General features: G+C 58.4%; 1 protein-coding gene across 1 annotated transcript; it reads left to right on the top strand.

The window, feature by feature from the left end:
- The first annotated feature begins 8,153 nt into the window (after window positions 1–8,153).
- On the top strand, window positions 8,154–15,806 carry PIF1 (PIF1 5'-to-3' DNA helicase). The gene is made up of 13 exons (XM_051822337.2): window positions 8,154–8,273; window positions 8,938–9,514; window positions 10,367–10,499; window positions 10,581–10,706; window positions 10,814–10,967; window positions 11,070–11,184; window positions 11,262–11,368; window positions 12,477–12,616; window positions 12,876–12,982; window positions 13,947–14,034; window positions 14,184–14,329; window positions 14,762–14,953; window positions 15,140–15,806. The coding sequence occupies exons 2-13, from the start codon at window positions 8,957–8,959 to the stop codon at window positions 15,197–15,199; spliced, it is 1,926 nt and encodes a 641-aa protein (XP_051678297.2). The 5' UTR covers window positions 8,154–8,273; window positions 8,938–8,956; the 3' UTR covers window positions 15,200–15,806.
- The last annotated feature ends 332 nt before the right edge of the window (window positions 15,807–16,138 follow it).

The following is a 16,138-nucleotide window of genomic DNA, read 5'->3' as shown; positions in this document are numbered from 1 at the left end:
AGGCCGGGGCGGGGCCTAGCCGGGACTAGCGCTGAGGACATGGGCGGGGCCGGGGCCGGGGCTGAGGGCGGGGCCTGGCCCCGGCGGGAGCCGAGGACGAAGGCTTGGGCGGGGCCGGGGTGGGGCCGGAGCTCCCGGTGGGGGCGGGGCCTGCGCCAGGGCAGGGCCGGGCGTGTGTTTGGGGACTGGACGGCGGAGGCCGGGCGGAGCTGGCGCCGGAGGAAGTGGGCGGGACGGAGCTGAATGGAGAGAGGCTCCCCGGAGCTGCCGAAGGAGAGGGGCTGGGCCGGGGTATGCGCTGCAGGCTACGCGGCGCGGGCCGGGGGCGGGGGCTTCCGGCCCGGCGGCGGAGGGGCGGGTGCAGGCGCGGCCCTGAGGAGCGGGCGAGTCGCTTGCTGGTGGAGGCTCTTTGAAGTCTCCTGACCCAGTGGGCCTGGGTTCCAGGACCGCGCTGAGCTGCCCGCAGTGGCCACAGATGGGCCCTCAAAAAAGCTCCTTCCGAACCCAGGAAATTGGCGAAGGCCTGGGTTTCTTCTCTCTGGCCGTCTTCCCTGGGCGGGGTCCAGCTAGGAACTTGGGTCTCTGTCCAGAGGATCGTGTAACGGGAACACCTGGGCCTGGGAGGCTGGACTCTGGGTCCTTTGAGGGGGGTAGTGTTTGCCTGATGGCTCTTAGGAGTCCTCCAACGCAATGCTTTCCTGTGCTTGGGCATTGCCAAACCCTTCTCTGGCACCCAGATCTGAGGGCCCCACTCCCATCGAGCAGGGACCCTCAGCTTTGCCACTGTCCTGGCGATGGTTTGGGTTCCACCTTGCGTCCTTGCTTGGGAGAAACAGAGACCCAGCGAGATTTGATCCCAGCCTTCAACACTGCCTCCCTCGCCCTCCCGCTCCGTGTCCCTTGCCAGGGCTCAGGGAATTAACAGCGGGAGGCATCAGTGGTGACCTCCTGTGGCTCTAGCCACAGCTGTGCTAGTTGACCAAGCTCCCTTTCCACTGCCTTCTGCTGGTCTCCCAGGCCACTTCCAGCCATGCAGAGCAGAGAGGGGCATCTTAGGACCCCTGAGCCAGGGGAGGAAGGGGTGGGGGCACACTCCCCCTGCCCCAGCCTGGGCCTGAGTTCCTTTATCTAAGGATGGAGAAGTCCAAGCCTGATCTGAGAAAGTTGGGAGGAGGCAACCCCTTCAACCTAAGTCTACAGAGCCGTGCCATGTCCCATGCCTGAGGATTCCGAAGAACCTGTGTCTGGAAACTCAGATTCTACCTGCAGGAGACCACAGACCCTGGGAAATTCATGTTGTTACCCCAAAGCCGCCCACGTTTTTTTGGAGAGAGGTGGGGGGTAAGATCAGGTCAGCTTGGAGATCCAGCCAGCTTCGTCATGTCTGGGAATGCGCCACCCATAACTACTGAAGCCTCAGTTTCCCCATCCTGGTCCTCTGGCTGTTGCCTCCATGCCACATGCATTTGTTTAATACAAATTTCACTTGCAGCTCTGCACCGCTAATGGCTGGGAGATACAGCAGGGCTCAGAGTCCCTGTCCTCCCCTGGGAGAGAAAGGCACGGAAACAGGGGAGGGTGCTGAAACCAGGACAGAGGGGCAGGGGCAGGACAGGCATCTAGGCAGAAGACAGTGTGATACGTGGAACAGTATAGGGGGAGAGAGACACACAGAGAGAGGCGGAGAGAGCTCAAGGCAGGGGGCCACGTGCTGACCTCAGACAATGAAAAGTCATTGAAGATTGTTGGCTATGAAAGTAATGGAGTCTGTTTTGCATGTGCGTCATTTAATCAATCAGCAGATTTATTGAGTGCCTCTTAAGTGAGAGTGCTTTCCAATATGTCGTCCTGGGATTGTCTATTCACTCAAAAGAACTTAGGGAGCCTCTGGTGTCTGCTTACTCTACTCAGCTCCTCCCATGCAGCTCACTTAATCCTCACAGAAGTAGGTACTCATGCAGGAAACCGATACCACCGTTAGCCTCATCTTACGGATCAAGGATCCGAGGCTTAAAGGAGTTAAATGACCTGGCTGAGGCCACTTGGCTGGATTCCTGCCCTGCCCAACTCCAGAGTCCACGCCCCTTACTACAGGGCCTTGCAAGGATCGGGAAGAGGGTGGACAGTCCTGAGAAGGGCTTTGGTGAGGAGTCCCCGGGGAGTGCAGGCTCAGCTGGTTGGGGGTGGCAGAAGGCAGTGGGAGTTTAGGAAGAGGGAACATTTCTCAAAAATGAGAACTTGTAAAACATCCTGACTCATTAGGGGAACCACGAGCAGTTTTGAGTGATCACATGCGTAGGACACAGGGGGAAGGAGGGAGGTTTTTTTTTTTTTTTTTTTTTTTTTTTTAATTTGTTTGAAAGGCAGAGTTACAGACAGGCAGAGAGAGAGGTCTTCCATCCGCTGGTTCACTCCCCAACTGGCCGCAGCGGCCGGAGCTGTGCTGATCCGAAGCCAGGAACCAGGAGTCTCCTACAGGTCTCCCACACAGGTGCAGGGGCCCAAGGACTTGGGTCATCCTCCACTGCTTTCCCAGGCCATAGCAGAGAGCTGGATCGGAAGTGGAGCAGCCAGGACTTGAACCGGTACCCATATGAGATGAGGGCACCACAGGCAGAGGCTTTACCGGCTACATCACAGTGCAGGCGCTGAGTGTGACAAGTTCCATAGAGGAAATAAACAAGGAGGCAGAGTGGGAGATGGGAATCTGATTAATATTTGGAGACCACTGCTGTAATCCAGCATGTAGGGTGGGGATGGAGAGAAGCGAATAGATTCAAAACTCATTTCTGGGGGCCAGTGCTGTGGCATAGCAGGTAAAGCTGCTGCCTGCAGCATACCAAATGGGCGCCGGTTCAAGTCCCGGCTGCTCCACTTCCGATCCAGCTCTCTGCTATGGCCTGGGAAAGCAGCAGAAGAGGCCCAAGTCCTTGGGCCCCTGCACCCACGTGGGAGACCCGAAAGAAGCTCCTGGCTCCTGGCTTTGGATCAGCGCAGCTCCAGCTGTTGCAGCTATTTAAGGAGTGAAACAGAGGATGGTTCTCTCTCTCTCTCTCTGTCTCCCACTCTTCCTATGACTATTTCAAATAAATAAAATACATCTTAAATTAAAAAAAGATTCTAAGGGCCAGCGCTGTGGCACAGTGGGTTAAAGCCCCAGCCTGCAGCACCAGCATCCCATATGGGCAACAGTTTCAAGTCCCAGCTGCTCCAGTTCCAATCCAGCTCCCTGCTAATGTGCCTGGGAAAGCAGCGGAAGGTGGCCCCTGCACCCACATGGGAGACCCAGAAGATGCTCCCAGCTCCTGGCTTCAGATTGGCTGCACTCCAGCCATTTGGGGGTTGAACCAGCAGATGGAAGACCTCTCCTCTCTGTCTCTACCTCTCTCTGTAACTCTTTCAAGTAAATAAAATTACTATTTTTAAAATAAAAAAAAGATTCTATTGATTGATTTGAAAGGCAGAGTGACAGAGAGAGAGAGAGAGAGAGAGAGAGAGAGAGAGAGAGAGATGTCTTCCATCTGATGGTTCACTCCCCAAATGCCTACAACAGCTGGGGCTGGGGCTGGGGCTGGGGCTGGCCAGGCCAAAGCCAGGTGCATGGAACTCCATCTGGGTCTCCCGCATGGGTGGCAGGAATCCAAGTACTCAGGCATCACCCCTTGCCCTTCCAGAGTGTGCATTAGCAGGAAGCTGGGTTGGAAGCAGTATCACTGGGACTTGGGACCTGACCCAGCACTCCCATATGAGATGCAGGCATTGCAACAGTGGCTTAACCCAGTTGCACCACAATGTCTGCCCAAAAAGCTCTGTTTTGGAGAAAGTGAGCTTGAAATGTCTGTCGGCATCCACCTGGAGCTATCATCCAGAGTTCTAGGAAGAAGGGTAGGCTGGAGGTCCATTGAGAATCAGCATGTACATGATAATGAAGTCATAGAATTGGAAGGGATAGAAAAGAAGAAATAATCAATGAGAGGTCTGATTGAGGTGTCAGCAAAGGAGACCGACAGGGACGAGCCCATAAGCAGGAAGAAAACAAAGAGTGCAATGTGGAAGAGGAGGCTTCTTGGAGCCGGGGGTCCCAGCTGCCCCAGAAGCACACACCATAAAAGGAGGATGTGCAGCCCGGGATGAAGCAGTGCAAGGCGAAATCCTGCTCTGGAAGCCAGAGGACTGGAAAACAAACACTCAGTGTTGTTCAGCTCCTGGAAGCAACTGTCCTTGTATGCGTAACACTTGGAGGGAGAGGATCCTGAACGGAGAGGAAGGGCTCTTTGAGTATCACATGAGTAATACCAAAACACATTTTCTAAACCACTCCATACTAATGTCATTGCTCATGAGTCAGGGGATGGCCTGAGACCTCCCAGCGAGACAGAGCAGGTATCACAGGGTACTGCATAATAAGGAAAAGCGTTCCTCCGGAGAGCCTGCCTCCAAAGCCAGGGAGCAGTGCTGCGCCTCTCTCCGAAATGACCTCCAGGCGGCAGCAGTGAGCAGAGCACCGGGCGGAGCCTAGAACTGCCCCAGGCAGAAAGGGAGGAAGTCCGGCCGCAGACGCGAGGACTCCCTCTGGCTCCGCCTCTCTCTCCCCCACCCGCCCGCCAGTGACAGCTGCGCCGGTGGGAGGAGAGCTGGGACCGTTAGCCGCGGCGCTGCGGTGTCTACTTAAGCCTCTGGCTCCCTTCCCTAAGGCTCACCGTTGTTGCTCCTGCCGGGTGAGCGGCAAAGCACTTTCTTACAAGGTCTGGCAATCCTATATAAAACCAGAGGCGGGGGCTTGGCCTAGAGACAAACACTAGCTCCACGTGGGAGGGTCTGGGTTCGATACCTGCCTCTGGCTTCCGACTCCGCACCCTGGGAATCAGCAGGTGATGGCTCCGGGACTTGGCTCCCTGTCACCCAAGTTGGAAACCTGGATTGGGTTTTTGTTTCCTGGCTTCAGCTCTGTGTCTCAAATTTATTCAAAAGAACTCTACTTGGTGTTTTACATGTTAAATATTGGAAGTGAAATGCACAGACGTATTCAACGTTGGAATGTGTCACAAAAAAGATGGGTTGATGGGTGGAACCAGGGTCGATGTATACAGATGTGCTAAGTATAGCAGAATATTAATTGTAGAATGGTGGTGGGTGTACAGGTGCTCACTGTAAAATTCTTTCAGTCTTTTTGTCTATGCCTGAATATTTTCATAATACAATGTTGGGGTTGCCAGGGTCTAAGAGGAAAGAATAGTAAATTACTGTTTAATGGGTACAGAGTTTCTATGTGTGGTAATGAAAAAGTTTTGAAAACAGATTGTGGTGATGGTTGTATATTTTGAATGCACTCAATGCCATAAATTATACTTTTTTAAAAAGATCTATTTATTTATTTGAAAGGCAGAGTTACAGAGAGGCAGAGGCAGAGAGAGGTCTTCCAGCCACTAGTTCACTCCCCAAATGGCTGCAATGCCGGAGCTGGGCCAATCCGAAGCCAGGAGCCAGGAGCCAGGAGCTTCTTCTGGTCCTTCCATGGGAGTGCAGGGGCCCAAAGACTTGGGCCATCTTCTACTGCTTTCCCAGCCCATAGCAGAGAGCTGAATGAGAAGTGGAACAGCTTGGACTTGAACCGGTGCCTATATGGGATGCTGGCACTGCAGGTAGCGGCTTTACCTGCTACACCACCGCACTGGCCCCATAAATTATACTCTTAAAAATAGTTAACCTAGGGGAGGGGAGTGTGGCAGAGTGGGTTAAGCCATCACCTGCAGCACTGGCATCCCATATGCACGCTGGTACTAGTATGGGTACTAGTACTGTTACTCACCTCCCCATAATTAATGTAATCATATCTGCAAAGTCCTTTTTGCCAATGTAAGGAAGGTAACAGTCAAAGCTAGGGAGAGGTCATTAGTCTAGCTACTACAATGAGTTCGGCATTTTTCCCTAAGGTACTTATTTACTCATACCTAACAGCTGGCACTCAATATATCACGGCAACACTGAAAATTCTCCCTCATAGTTTTATCAAGATGTAATGCAAATACTACACAATTTAATCAAAGCATGCAATTCAATGGTTTTATTTTCAAAATTTTTACTTAGTTGCATTTTATTTGAAAGGCAGAGAAAGATCTTCCATTTGCTGGTTCACTCCCCAAATGTCTATGAATGACAGCCAGGCCCAATCTGGGGCTCCCATGTGGGTGGCAGGGGACCCAAGTACCCCCGCCATCATCCACCTCATCCCGGGGGCACACATTAGCAGGAAGCTGGATCAGAAACAGAGTAGCCTGGAGTCCAGGCCAAGCACTCCAATATGGGATACGGGGTCCCAGGAGGGGACTTCACTATTGCAACAGACACGGGCCCCAAGTGGTCTTTGGGATAGTCACGGAGTTGTACAACTATAACCACAGTTCTAGAACAGTTTCATCTCTCTCCTGATTTTATACATGAGGAAACAAGCTTGAGGCACAAGGAAACTTGCTTAGGATGACAGCTGCTCGAGTTCGCCATGGGAATGACTGGCAGGTGCTGCCCATGCAGCCCAGGTTCACCAGGCCACGCCAGTCAGCCGGGAGCAGCCTGCTGTCCTGTTAAGCAGTTGTAGTTGGGAAGCAGGTGCCTTGGGTTCTAGGTGTGGTTTGGCTGCCTTCAAGCTACGTGACCCTTGATAAAACCTCCTCTGAAAGATGATGGCAATTTAATCCATGGCAAATAAGGCAGCTGGACTCACAAGGTGCCTCCCAGCTACTAATTCATCTCTCAATGAGGGAAAGAAACATAATTAAAAAGAAATTCTTGGCCGGCGCCGCGGCTCACTAAGCTAATCCTCCGCCTTGCGGCGCCGGCACACAGGGTTCTAGTCCCAGTCGGGGCGCCGGATTCTGCCCCGGTTGCCCCTCTCCCAGGCCAGCTCTCTGCTGTGGCCAGGTAGTGCAGTGGAGGATGGCCCAGGTGCTTGGGCCCTGCACCCCATGGGAGACCAGGAGAAGCACCTGGCTCCTGCCATAGGATCAGCGCGGTGTGCCGGCCGCAACTCACCGACCGTGGCGGCCATTTGGAGGGTGAACCAATGGCAAAGGAAGATCTTTCTCTCTGTCTCTCTTTCTCACTGTCCACTCTGCCTGTAAAAAAAAAAAAAGAAAGAAAGAAAGAAAAAAAAAAGAAAAGAAATTCTTGGCCATTCCTTCTGCGGGGCACATCACCAGGCGCTCGCCAGGTGGTAAGAGCGGGAAGCGCCATCAAGTGGGTTATGCCGGACCAGGCAGCGGGAGTGAAGGCGCCCAGGGCACACCTGCTGCAGTCCGACCATTGCTCCCGGATAGAAAGAGCCCCCCCCCCCCCCATGTTTGAAGGAAAGATGCTGCAAAGCTTAGAAAGATTCCTTTTCTGAGTGTAAAAGATCAGTGTTGAATGCCAGTCTAAGATTCACAGCCAGGAGGGCTGGCCTGTGGCACAGCGGGTAAAGACGCCGCCTGCGAGGCCAGCATCCCATCTGGACGCAGGTTCGAGTCCCGGCTGCTCCACTTCCCATCCGGCTCCCTGCTCGTGCACTGGGGAAAGCAACGGAAGATGGTCCAAGACCTTCGGCCCCTGCACCCATATGGGAGACCCAGACGAAGCTCCTGGCTCCTGGCTTCTGCCTGGCCCAGCCCACGCTACCTCTGCAACTCTGCCTTTCAAATAAATAAATCTTTAAAAATGAATAAATTGTCTAGTCGTCAGTGCTCTTCAGAATTTCCTGAAGAGCGCAACTTACACACTCCCCTTAGACCCTCGCGGCACCTGGCACAGGTCTCAAGAGTTCCTCACTCCTGGGTCTCAGCCCAGGACAGATGGGAAGAACGACCCTTACAAAGGCAGAGAAAGGTGCAAACAGGGTTAGGCCTGCCCGGGAATGGACAGTGGTGCTGGGCGGAAACGGAGGTGTGCTGGGCCAACGCAGACGCCGTGGGGAGCGCGGCTGGACCACTAGTCCCGGGAGCTGACCTACAGCGCCACGGACACCGCGCAGCCGCAGCGTGGGCCGCCTCCCCCGCGCCCACTCGTCCGCCGGCTCCGCCCAAAGGCCCGCCTCCCTCCTCTGTGCGATTGGTGCAGCCCGCGTGGAGGAGCCCAACGAAAGACAAGCCCGTCGTCACGCCCCTGTCCCTGATTGGCTGGAGAATTTAAAGACCCGGCCGGTGATAGGGTGATTTTCTTCCTCCCTAGTATTCAAAAGTTTCTACTCTAGGTTCATCGCCACGCCGGCTCCGATCCGCGTTTTCATCCGAGTGCCGGCTCCAGTGAGTTCCTGCCTGAGCCTGATTCTTGTAGGGGTCCCAGCCAGCGGGGAGGGTGCAGACGAGTGGGTCAGACGGGAGGACCACGGATCCCGGGAATCAGGGGCTCCTGCGATTTCCCCAGGCAATCATGCGCCCTCTCCACGCCGTCCCCACTTCGCAGTCTCGTAACCACACTGGCCCCGACTCCTCCGAGACGTCCTTTGCCGCTCCCAGGCTGTGCGCTCTGGTCCACGGTCACAGAGCGGCCTGCCTGTCTACGTGTAAACCAGCGAGCGCGTCTGCAGACCGAGGGCGCTCACAATCTGTCGGTCCCCTTCCTCCTGGGGAAGGGGCCCGGGCATCCCCGTGCCGGCCCTGGCTCTCCCGCAGCCTGGTTTGCTTGCTTGCTTGCTGAGCAACCCTTGCAGGACACCCGAGGCTCCCCAGCCCTGGGTGCATCCCACGCTGCGCAGCCGCAGCTCCGGAAACTGCAGCCGAGCATATTTAGTGCACTTTTAAGAGCGGCTTTTCGGTTAACCCCAGGGCCCTTTTGCCGTCTCCTTGGTGATACTAGCGGTGGCCTCTGTGACCCTAGGTGGCCTTCACAGGGCTCTGCATCTCGCCTCTAAACCACCCATTGTGTCTCCGAAGCCACCGTCACCCCTGTGCGCTGGTCTCTCCGCAGAGCGTCAGAAGCCGAGGCGATGCTCTCGGGCACCCGGGCTGCGGCCGCGGAATGTGACGACGCGGAGCTGCGGTGCCGCGTAGCAGTGGAGGAGCTAAGCCCCGGCGGGCAGCCGCGAAGGCGCCAGGCCCTGCGCACAGCGGAGCTGAGCCTGGGCCGTAACGAGCGCCGCGAGCTGATGCTGCGGCTGCAGGCTCCGGGGCCCGCGGGGCGGGCGCGCTGCTTCCCGCTGCGCGCCGCGCGCCTCTTCACGCGCTTCGCCGCCGCGGGGCGCTCCACGCTGCGGCTGCCGGCCGCCTGCGCCCCGCGCCCGGGCACGGTGCAGCTGCTGCTCTCCGACTGCCCGCCCGACCGCCTGCGCCGCTTTCTGCGCACGCTGCGCCTCAAGCTCGCCACGGCCCCGGGGCCCGGACCGGCCTCTGCCCGCGCGCAGCTGCTCGGCCCACGGCCCCGAGACTTCGTCACGGTCAGCCCCGTGCAGCCCGAGGAGCTGCAGCGCGTGGCGGCGCCCCGGGGGCCGGACACTACTCTGGAGAAGCAGCCTGAGGAGCCGGGGAGAAGCGCCAGGCCCACCACGGTGAGGACACGAGCGGGGCGTCTCTGAACGTCCTTGGGACGTCTAAGTATGACAGGGATGTGGGGACTGACACTGGGTAAGACAACAGGGAAGGGGATCCAGGCTACTAGAAAGTCGAGAAGAGACCCTGGAAAGGTGAGGAGGAGAGTGTAGCAGGCCAGGGGGAGAGGCCTTGGTGGTCAGCAGTGGCCAGGGCAGCCAACATCTAACAAGATAGGGGGACATATGAGGGGTCTGAGACTACTCGGGTAATGGGGCAGGTGGATGGAGACGGAGCTGATGAGAACTTGGGGCAAGAAGGGGCCTTGGCTAGGCAGGATTTGCCTGGAGTGGTTTTGTTGTTTTATCTAGGTATTTGAAAGGCAGAGTTACAGAGAGGGAGAGGGAGAGACAGAGAGATCTTCCATCCTCTGATTCACTCCCCAAGGAACTCCATCCAGGTCTCCCCCATGGCTGCAGGGGCCCAAGTGCTTGGGCCATCCTCTGCTGCTTTCCCAGGTGCATTCGCAGGGAGCCAGATGGGAAGTGGAGCAGCCGGGACTCAAATCAGTGAACCAGTGCCCATATGGGATCTGGTGTTGCGGTTGGTGGCTTCACCTGCCATGCCACAGTGTCGGCCCCTGGCTTCAGAGCTTTGAGGTGACAGAGACAGGCTTGTGATAGAAAGAGAAGTGAGAAGGGAAATTGGGTGGCAAGACACAAAGGGTTAGGGAACCCAGCGAGGGAGCTGATGGAGGATCCAGGTCCACACTGCACATCTTCCGGGCACAAGGAGAGACCCGAACCCCAGGAGTGGCTGGCAGGAGCTCCAGGTCAACCAGGGCAGCCCCCGAGACAGCCTGGTCTTCCCAGGATGCCCCAAGGTGGCCGCTGCCTGTGAAGAGGCTGAACTTGCCGCCTGCCAAGCGGCAGCTCTCGGAGGAGCAGGCTGCCGTGCTGGGGGCCGTCCTGCGAGGCCAGAGTGTCTTCTTCACCGGAAGTGCAGGTAGTGGGCAGGGCACTGGCAGGGCGGCCTTGGGGGGGTGGGAGGGGGGAGCAGGCGGCCCTGACTCTGCTTCCGGCCCAGGAACAGGGAAGTCATACCTGCTGAAGCGTATCCTGGGCTCCCTGCCCCCCACAGGCACCGTGGCCACTGCCAGCACTGGGGTGGCAGCCTGCCACATCGGGGGTACCACCCTCCATGCCTTTGCAGGTGAGTGAGGCCCCGGGGCTCAGGCTAAGAGCAAACCAGGTCTGGAGGTCAGGTTGGGGGAGGGGGATGTTGGAGTCTCTGCCCAGGCTGAAAATTTTCCCTCGCAGGCATTGGCTCTGGCCAGGCTCCTCTGGCCCAGTGTGTGGCCCTGGCCCAGCGGCCGGGGGTGCGGCAGGGCTGGCTGAGCTGCCAGCGGCTGGTCATTGACGAGATCTCCATGGTGGAGGCGGACCTGTTTGACAAGCTGGAGGCCGTGGCCAGGTCAGTACGTGCAGCAAGGGCAGTGAGGGAGGGCTGGGAGCTGGTGGGTCTGGGGGGAGTCTGCCCCACCCCAGCCCCTAAAGCACCAGGGCTCCTCTGCAGAGCTGTGCGGCAGCAGAATAAGCCGTTTGGAGGGATCCAGCTCATCATCTGTGGGGACTTCCTGCAGCTGCCACCGGTAACCAAGGGCTCCCAGCCCCCACGCTTCTGCTTCCAGGTACCACTTACTCCCTGGGCCTGCCCACAGCGAGGGCTGCTCCCCTCTCTGACCCACGTCTTTCCTGTCCCCAACAGGCCAAAAGCTGGAGGCGGTGTGTGCCTGTGACCCTGGAGCTGACAGAGGTGTGGAGGCAGACAGACCAGACCTTCATCTCTCTGCTGCAGGCTGTGAGGCTGGGCAGGTGGGCCCTGGGTGAACAGGGAAGGGGCTGGGGGTGAGGATCCAGGCACGGGCCCTGGGTGGCAGGGGAGGGAGGTGCACTGGAACAAGCAGCCTGTACAGGGAGAGGCAGGACCATGGGCAAGCCGGGCAGACTGTAGTTAGGAGGGTCCTGGCCCATAGGATGTGATCGCTTCCCTCGGGACTAGGTCCTCCTCCTCGGGGTTGGCACGGAGTTGGTATCAGGGAAGGATGGACGGACGGACTGATGGACACGCAGGAGCAATGTGGAGATGTCAGCATGCCCATTTCACAGATGCGGAGATGGGGGTCCCCAGAGTGATGGCCAGTGAGTGGCTGAGCTGGGACGTGGACCCAGGTCCTTCTCCTCTGAGAGCCTGTGGGGCCCCTGGGTGGGGCAGGGAAGTCGCAGGTGCAATCTCTCTGAAGTTGGGACAACAAAGGTTCAGGTGCACAGCTCCTCCACTGTGGGAGTGGACAGGAGCCCCAAAGAGCAGAAGACAGAGCCAGAGCTGGCCCTGAGAGGCAGGGCTGACACGGGTGGCAAGAGGGCAGGGGGTGGCTATGAGGGGCTTACTGTGCCTGGTAAGCCCTGGGCAGACACGGGAGGCAGGCAGCAGGCGCAGATGGGCTTAGGCCATTCCTCTCCTCCTGCCTGAACTGCAGGCGTCCATGCACAGGGAGGCTTGAGACCAGGGAAGAGAACCCAAGGCCCTATCTCTCCCCCATGGCAGCAGGCAGGTGGCAAGAAGATCGTGTCTTGGAGGCGACCTGATTCCAGGGTGGCCGGCATTGCAAAGGGTCCCTGCCAACCTGGCCTCTGCTCACTCATCACTCGCAGCCTCCTCAGGAACAGGGTGGTGTGGGAGGGAGGCCTGTTGCTGCTTGGGGAGAGGCAGAGAGAAAGGTGCGGGTGCCCACCCATGGACACAGCCCAGCACCATTCCCATCCTCACTCCCTGTGTCAGGGGCCCACGTGGGGAATGGCCCGGCTGGCCAACCTGGTGCCCACATCCACCCCTAAGTTTGGACCCATAGCTTGCCTTCCCACATCCCCCACCCTCCCTGATGTTCGGGTGGACCCTGCCCTGACAGCCCAGCCCCCGCAGGTGCTCCGATGAGGTGACCCGCCAGCTCCGGGCCACAGCCGCCCATAAGGTGGGGCGGGACGGAATCGTGGCTACCAGGCTGTGCACTCACCAGGATGACGTGGCCCTCACCAATGAGAAGCGGCTGCAGGAGCTGCCAGGTGAGCAGGGAGCCAGGGCTGGGCAAGACCAGCTGGGAGTGGCCCCAGGCAGCCCGGGGGGCCCCAGCCTCTGGGACTGCAAAGGCTCTTGGGGTTATGGAAGTCAATTTGCCTCTGAGAGCTGTGGTGAGCTGATGGCATAGCCCCAGCCATGCTTGAGCCACTCCTGCTCCAGGTCCTGGAGTGCCTGTCTAGTAAGTATTTTGGGGACCTGAACCACAGTCAGTGATTTGTGATGTGCTTCTGCAACTCTGTTCAGGTGAGATACACAGCTTTGAGGCTATGGACAGTGACCCTGAGCTAGCCCAGACCTTGGATGCCCAGTGTCCCGTCGGCCGACTTCTGCAGCTAAAGCGGGGGGCCCAGGTGGGTAAGAAACAGGCTCTAGAGCCCGGGAGCTTGGGTCGTCCTGCCCCCTCCACCCAGGCCACCCTGCAGCCAGCCAAAACCTTCCTCCTCCTGTGCCCGTGTACAACCTTCCTGTCTCCAGCTTTCCATCCCACTGGCCTCTTCCTTCCCCCGGAGCTCCTCCAGGCACTGCTGTGGGTGAGTCCTTCTCCCTTGCTGCAGTTCAGGTTCGTCATCTCTCAAATGGGGAGGAGGGGAGGAAGTTGGCCACAGCCATGGCCACACTGCCGGGATGCCCGCATCCCATATTGCGGTGCCTGGGTTCTAGTCCCCACTCCACTTCCGACTCCGGCTTTCTGCTAATGAACAGCCTGGGAAGTAGGTAGCAGGTGATGGACCAAGTACTTGGGTCCCTGCCACCCACATGGGACATCTGAATGGTGTTCCTGGGTCCTGGTTGGGCCTGGCTCAGCCCTGGCTGTTGTGAGCTTTTGGGGAATGAACCAGAGGATGGAAGATATTTCTGTCTCTCTCCCTCTGTCTCCCAGTCTGTTTCTGTCTCTCTGCCTTTTAAAAGAAATTAAACTTAAAAAATATTAAGTGGGGAAGGCAATACCTCCCTCCCTGGCTGTCTTCTGTGGTACCCCTACCAGAAGGGAGAGGGTTCTTGTTCCTCCCATGGCGTTGGTGGTAGGCAGAATGAGAGGCTTTGCCCGGGCTCCACAGGACACCAAGGAGAAATTCGGCAGCTCAGTGTGGCTGGACCAAGATCCAACCACACTCAAGTCCCTGGGGTTTAGGTCACCTTACTGATCTGAACACCTCCTCTGAGGTCAGCTGAGCCAATGTCATTCCCCGGGGCCACAGTCAGCCAATGGCAGGGCTGAAGATGGAGACTCGGTGCCCACTGCCACTGCTGGGGAGGGGGCCAGCCACTGGGCCGGGGCTGCAGCCCAGGCCTCCCCGTCTCTCTCCCTGGCAGGTGATGCTGGTGAAGAACCTAGCGGTGTCACGGGGCCTGGTGAATGGTGCCCGAGGGGTGGTGGTAGGGTTCGAGGCTGAAGGGAGAGGTAAGTGACGGTGGGAGGGGACAGTCCACCTGCTTGGGTCTGCAGCAGGGCCCTGGGCTGGCCAAGGGGAGCAAACAGCCAGGAGGGGGAAGCCGACAGGCCCCTGCCCCTCGCTCCTGAAGGGTTGGCCCTCTCCCTGCATTCCCCAGGGCTGCCCCAGGTGCGATTCCTGTGCGGGGTCACTGAGGTCATCCATGTGGACCACTGGACGGTGAACGGCACGGGGGGCCAGGTCCTCAGCCGGAAGCAGCTGCCCCTCCAGCTGGCCTGGGCACTGTCCATCCACAAGAGCCAGGTGAGCACCAGGGTGGCAAGTAGGACCAGGCAGGGCAGAGAGAGGATGGGATGTGCCTGGGGTGATGTGTGGGAGGGAGAGGGCGGACACCAGGTGGTGCTGAAGGCTTCTGGAGGTTGAACTTGTCCTGGGTGGAGAGTTTAAGGGCAGCGGCAGAATATACCTTTGATTAGTGAGTTTCCCAGCCCCTTTTCCCAGACACGTTCCCAGCTTGTGAGTGGCAGAGGCAGGATCCGTGCCTGTCTGGCCACCGCATCCCTCAGCCAGTACCCCAGGTCTGTTCTCCTGCCTCCCTCAACCTCACACCTGCTGTCGCGCTCTCCCTCTGCCTCAAGGCTCTCTGGGCTGGCTGAGGAGCTCCAGGGGGTCAGGCTCTTGGATCCAAAGGGCTTTGGACTGAGCTGGCCCCGCCTCCGTGCCTCCCATCACCAGGGCATGTCTCTGGACTGCGTGGAGATCTCCCTGGGCCGTGTGTTTGCCAGTGGCCAGGCCTATGTGGCCCTCTCCCGGGCCCGCAGCCTGCAGGGCCTTCGCGTCCTTGACTTTGACCCCGCGGTGGTTCGCTGTGACCCCCGCGTGCTGCACTTCTACGCCACCCTGCGGCGGGCCAGGGGCCTCAGTCTGGTAGGAGGGGGTCGCTTGTTACTGGGTGCTGGGAGCTAGGGCAGAGGGAAAGCCCAGGAGGACCCGGGGGGAGGGGGCGGCAGAGCCCTATTCTGGCTCCCCAGGGGTCTAGGAGCAAGAGGACACAGGCTGGGGCCTTGGGGAGTAGTACTGTCTCATGACTGGGTTTCTCTGGCTCTCACCCAGGAGTCCCCAAGTGACAACGAGGCTGTCTCCGACCAGGAGAACGTGGATCCAGGCCTCTGAGCCTCGGCTACAAAGAGAGGGCAAAGGCTGGTGCCCATCGTCCTGCTCCCTTGTGGGCTAGGACCCCGCAGAGTAACGGGGAGGGAGGCAGTGTCTCCTCCTCCTCCTCCCTGAGCTCCCAGCCTCCTGATGGCACACAGGAACCGGCTGGGTGGCGATTGCTCCCCTCTCGGCAGCCGGTGAGCTCTTTGCAGGCTCAGAAGTCACCATTTCTGTGCCAGCTGGTGTCAGAGGCCAGAGCTCTGGGTAGGGGCCAGACATACAGCCAGAGTCCTGCAGCTTTGGGCTGCAGGGGGATGGGCAGTGAAGACAGGTGCTCCAGGAGCAGCATCAGGCCTCTCCACTAGGGGGCCCCCTGGGGGCCTCAGGCCAGGAACTGGACCAGTGCAACTGAAGGGAAGTTGAGAGTATCCCTGGGCCAGGCTCCGCCTCGCACACCCGGAACATAGCTAGCGCTGGCGGTGCCAAGCCTGGGGACAGCCGCAGTAGAAGGCACACCCATGTTTCAAGCTGCTTTTTTGGGAGAGCAATGGTGTCTGGGAGCATGGACGTGGATGCTCTCAGGTTTATTTATTGAGGACTAATAAATGTGTGAATTGAGTAAGAACTGTGCCCGCTCCCTGCCTTCTCTGCTCCCTCTCATCTGCACCTCTGCACCCAGGTGCTCGGTGATGCTGCGATGGCAGAGATCACAGCACCCTTATGTGAGGGTGTGTTTGTAGCACTGGTCATTTGGAGAGGTTAATGACGAGCAATGAAATGACCAGGTGAGTCACTGTCACCCAGTGTTCAGACAGGGGCACGCTATGGAATCCACACGCTGAGAAACCCGGGCCTGCGCCGTGTCGGAAGCCGCTGGTGGCCTTGCTGAGGCTCCAGCTTGGATGTTCTGATGAGGAAGGGATCATCAACAAACTAGCTTCTGTTTCCCCAGAAGCT

Source organism: Oryctolagus cuniculus, chromosome 12 (assembly GCF_964237555.1).
Source record: "Oryctolagus cuniculus chromosome 12, mOryCun1.1, whole genome shotgun sequence".
NCBI lineage: Eukaryota > Metazoa > Chordata > Mammalia > Lagomorpha > Leporidae > Oryctolagus > Oryctolagus cuniculus.
The sequence above is the reverse complement of the archived record's forward strand: the minus strand, read 5'-3'. Positions and strand labels throughout refer to the sequence as shown.

Bases quoted from the DNA above. Each gene is read 5' to 3' on its own strand.
- PIF1 (XM_051822337.2), top strand. From the start codon at position 8,957: ATGCTCTCGGGCACCCGGGCTGCGGCCGCGGAATGTGACGACGCGGAG. The intron at 11,369-12,476 runs GTGGGCCCTGGG...CAGCCCCCGCAG, and splicing joins CAGGCTGTGAGGCTGGGCAG to GTGCTCCGATGAGGTGACCC. The intron at 14,035-14,183 runs GTAAGTGACGGT...TGCATTCCCCAG, and splicing joins GTTCGAGGCTGAAGGGAGAG to GGCTGCCCCAGGTGCGATTC.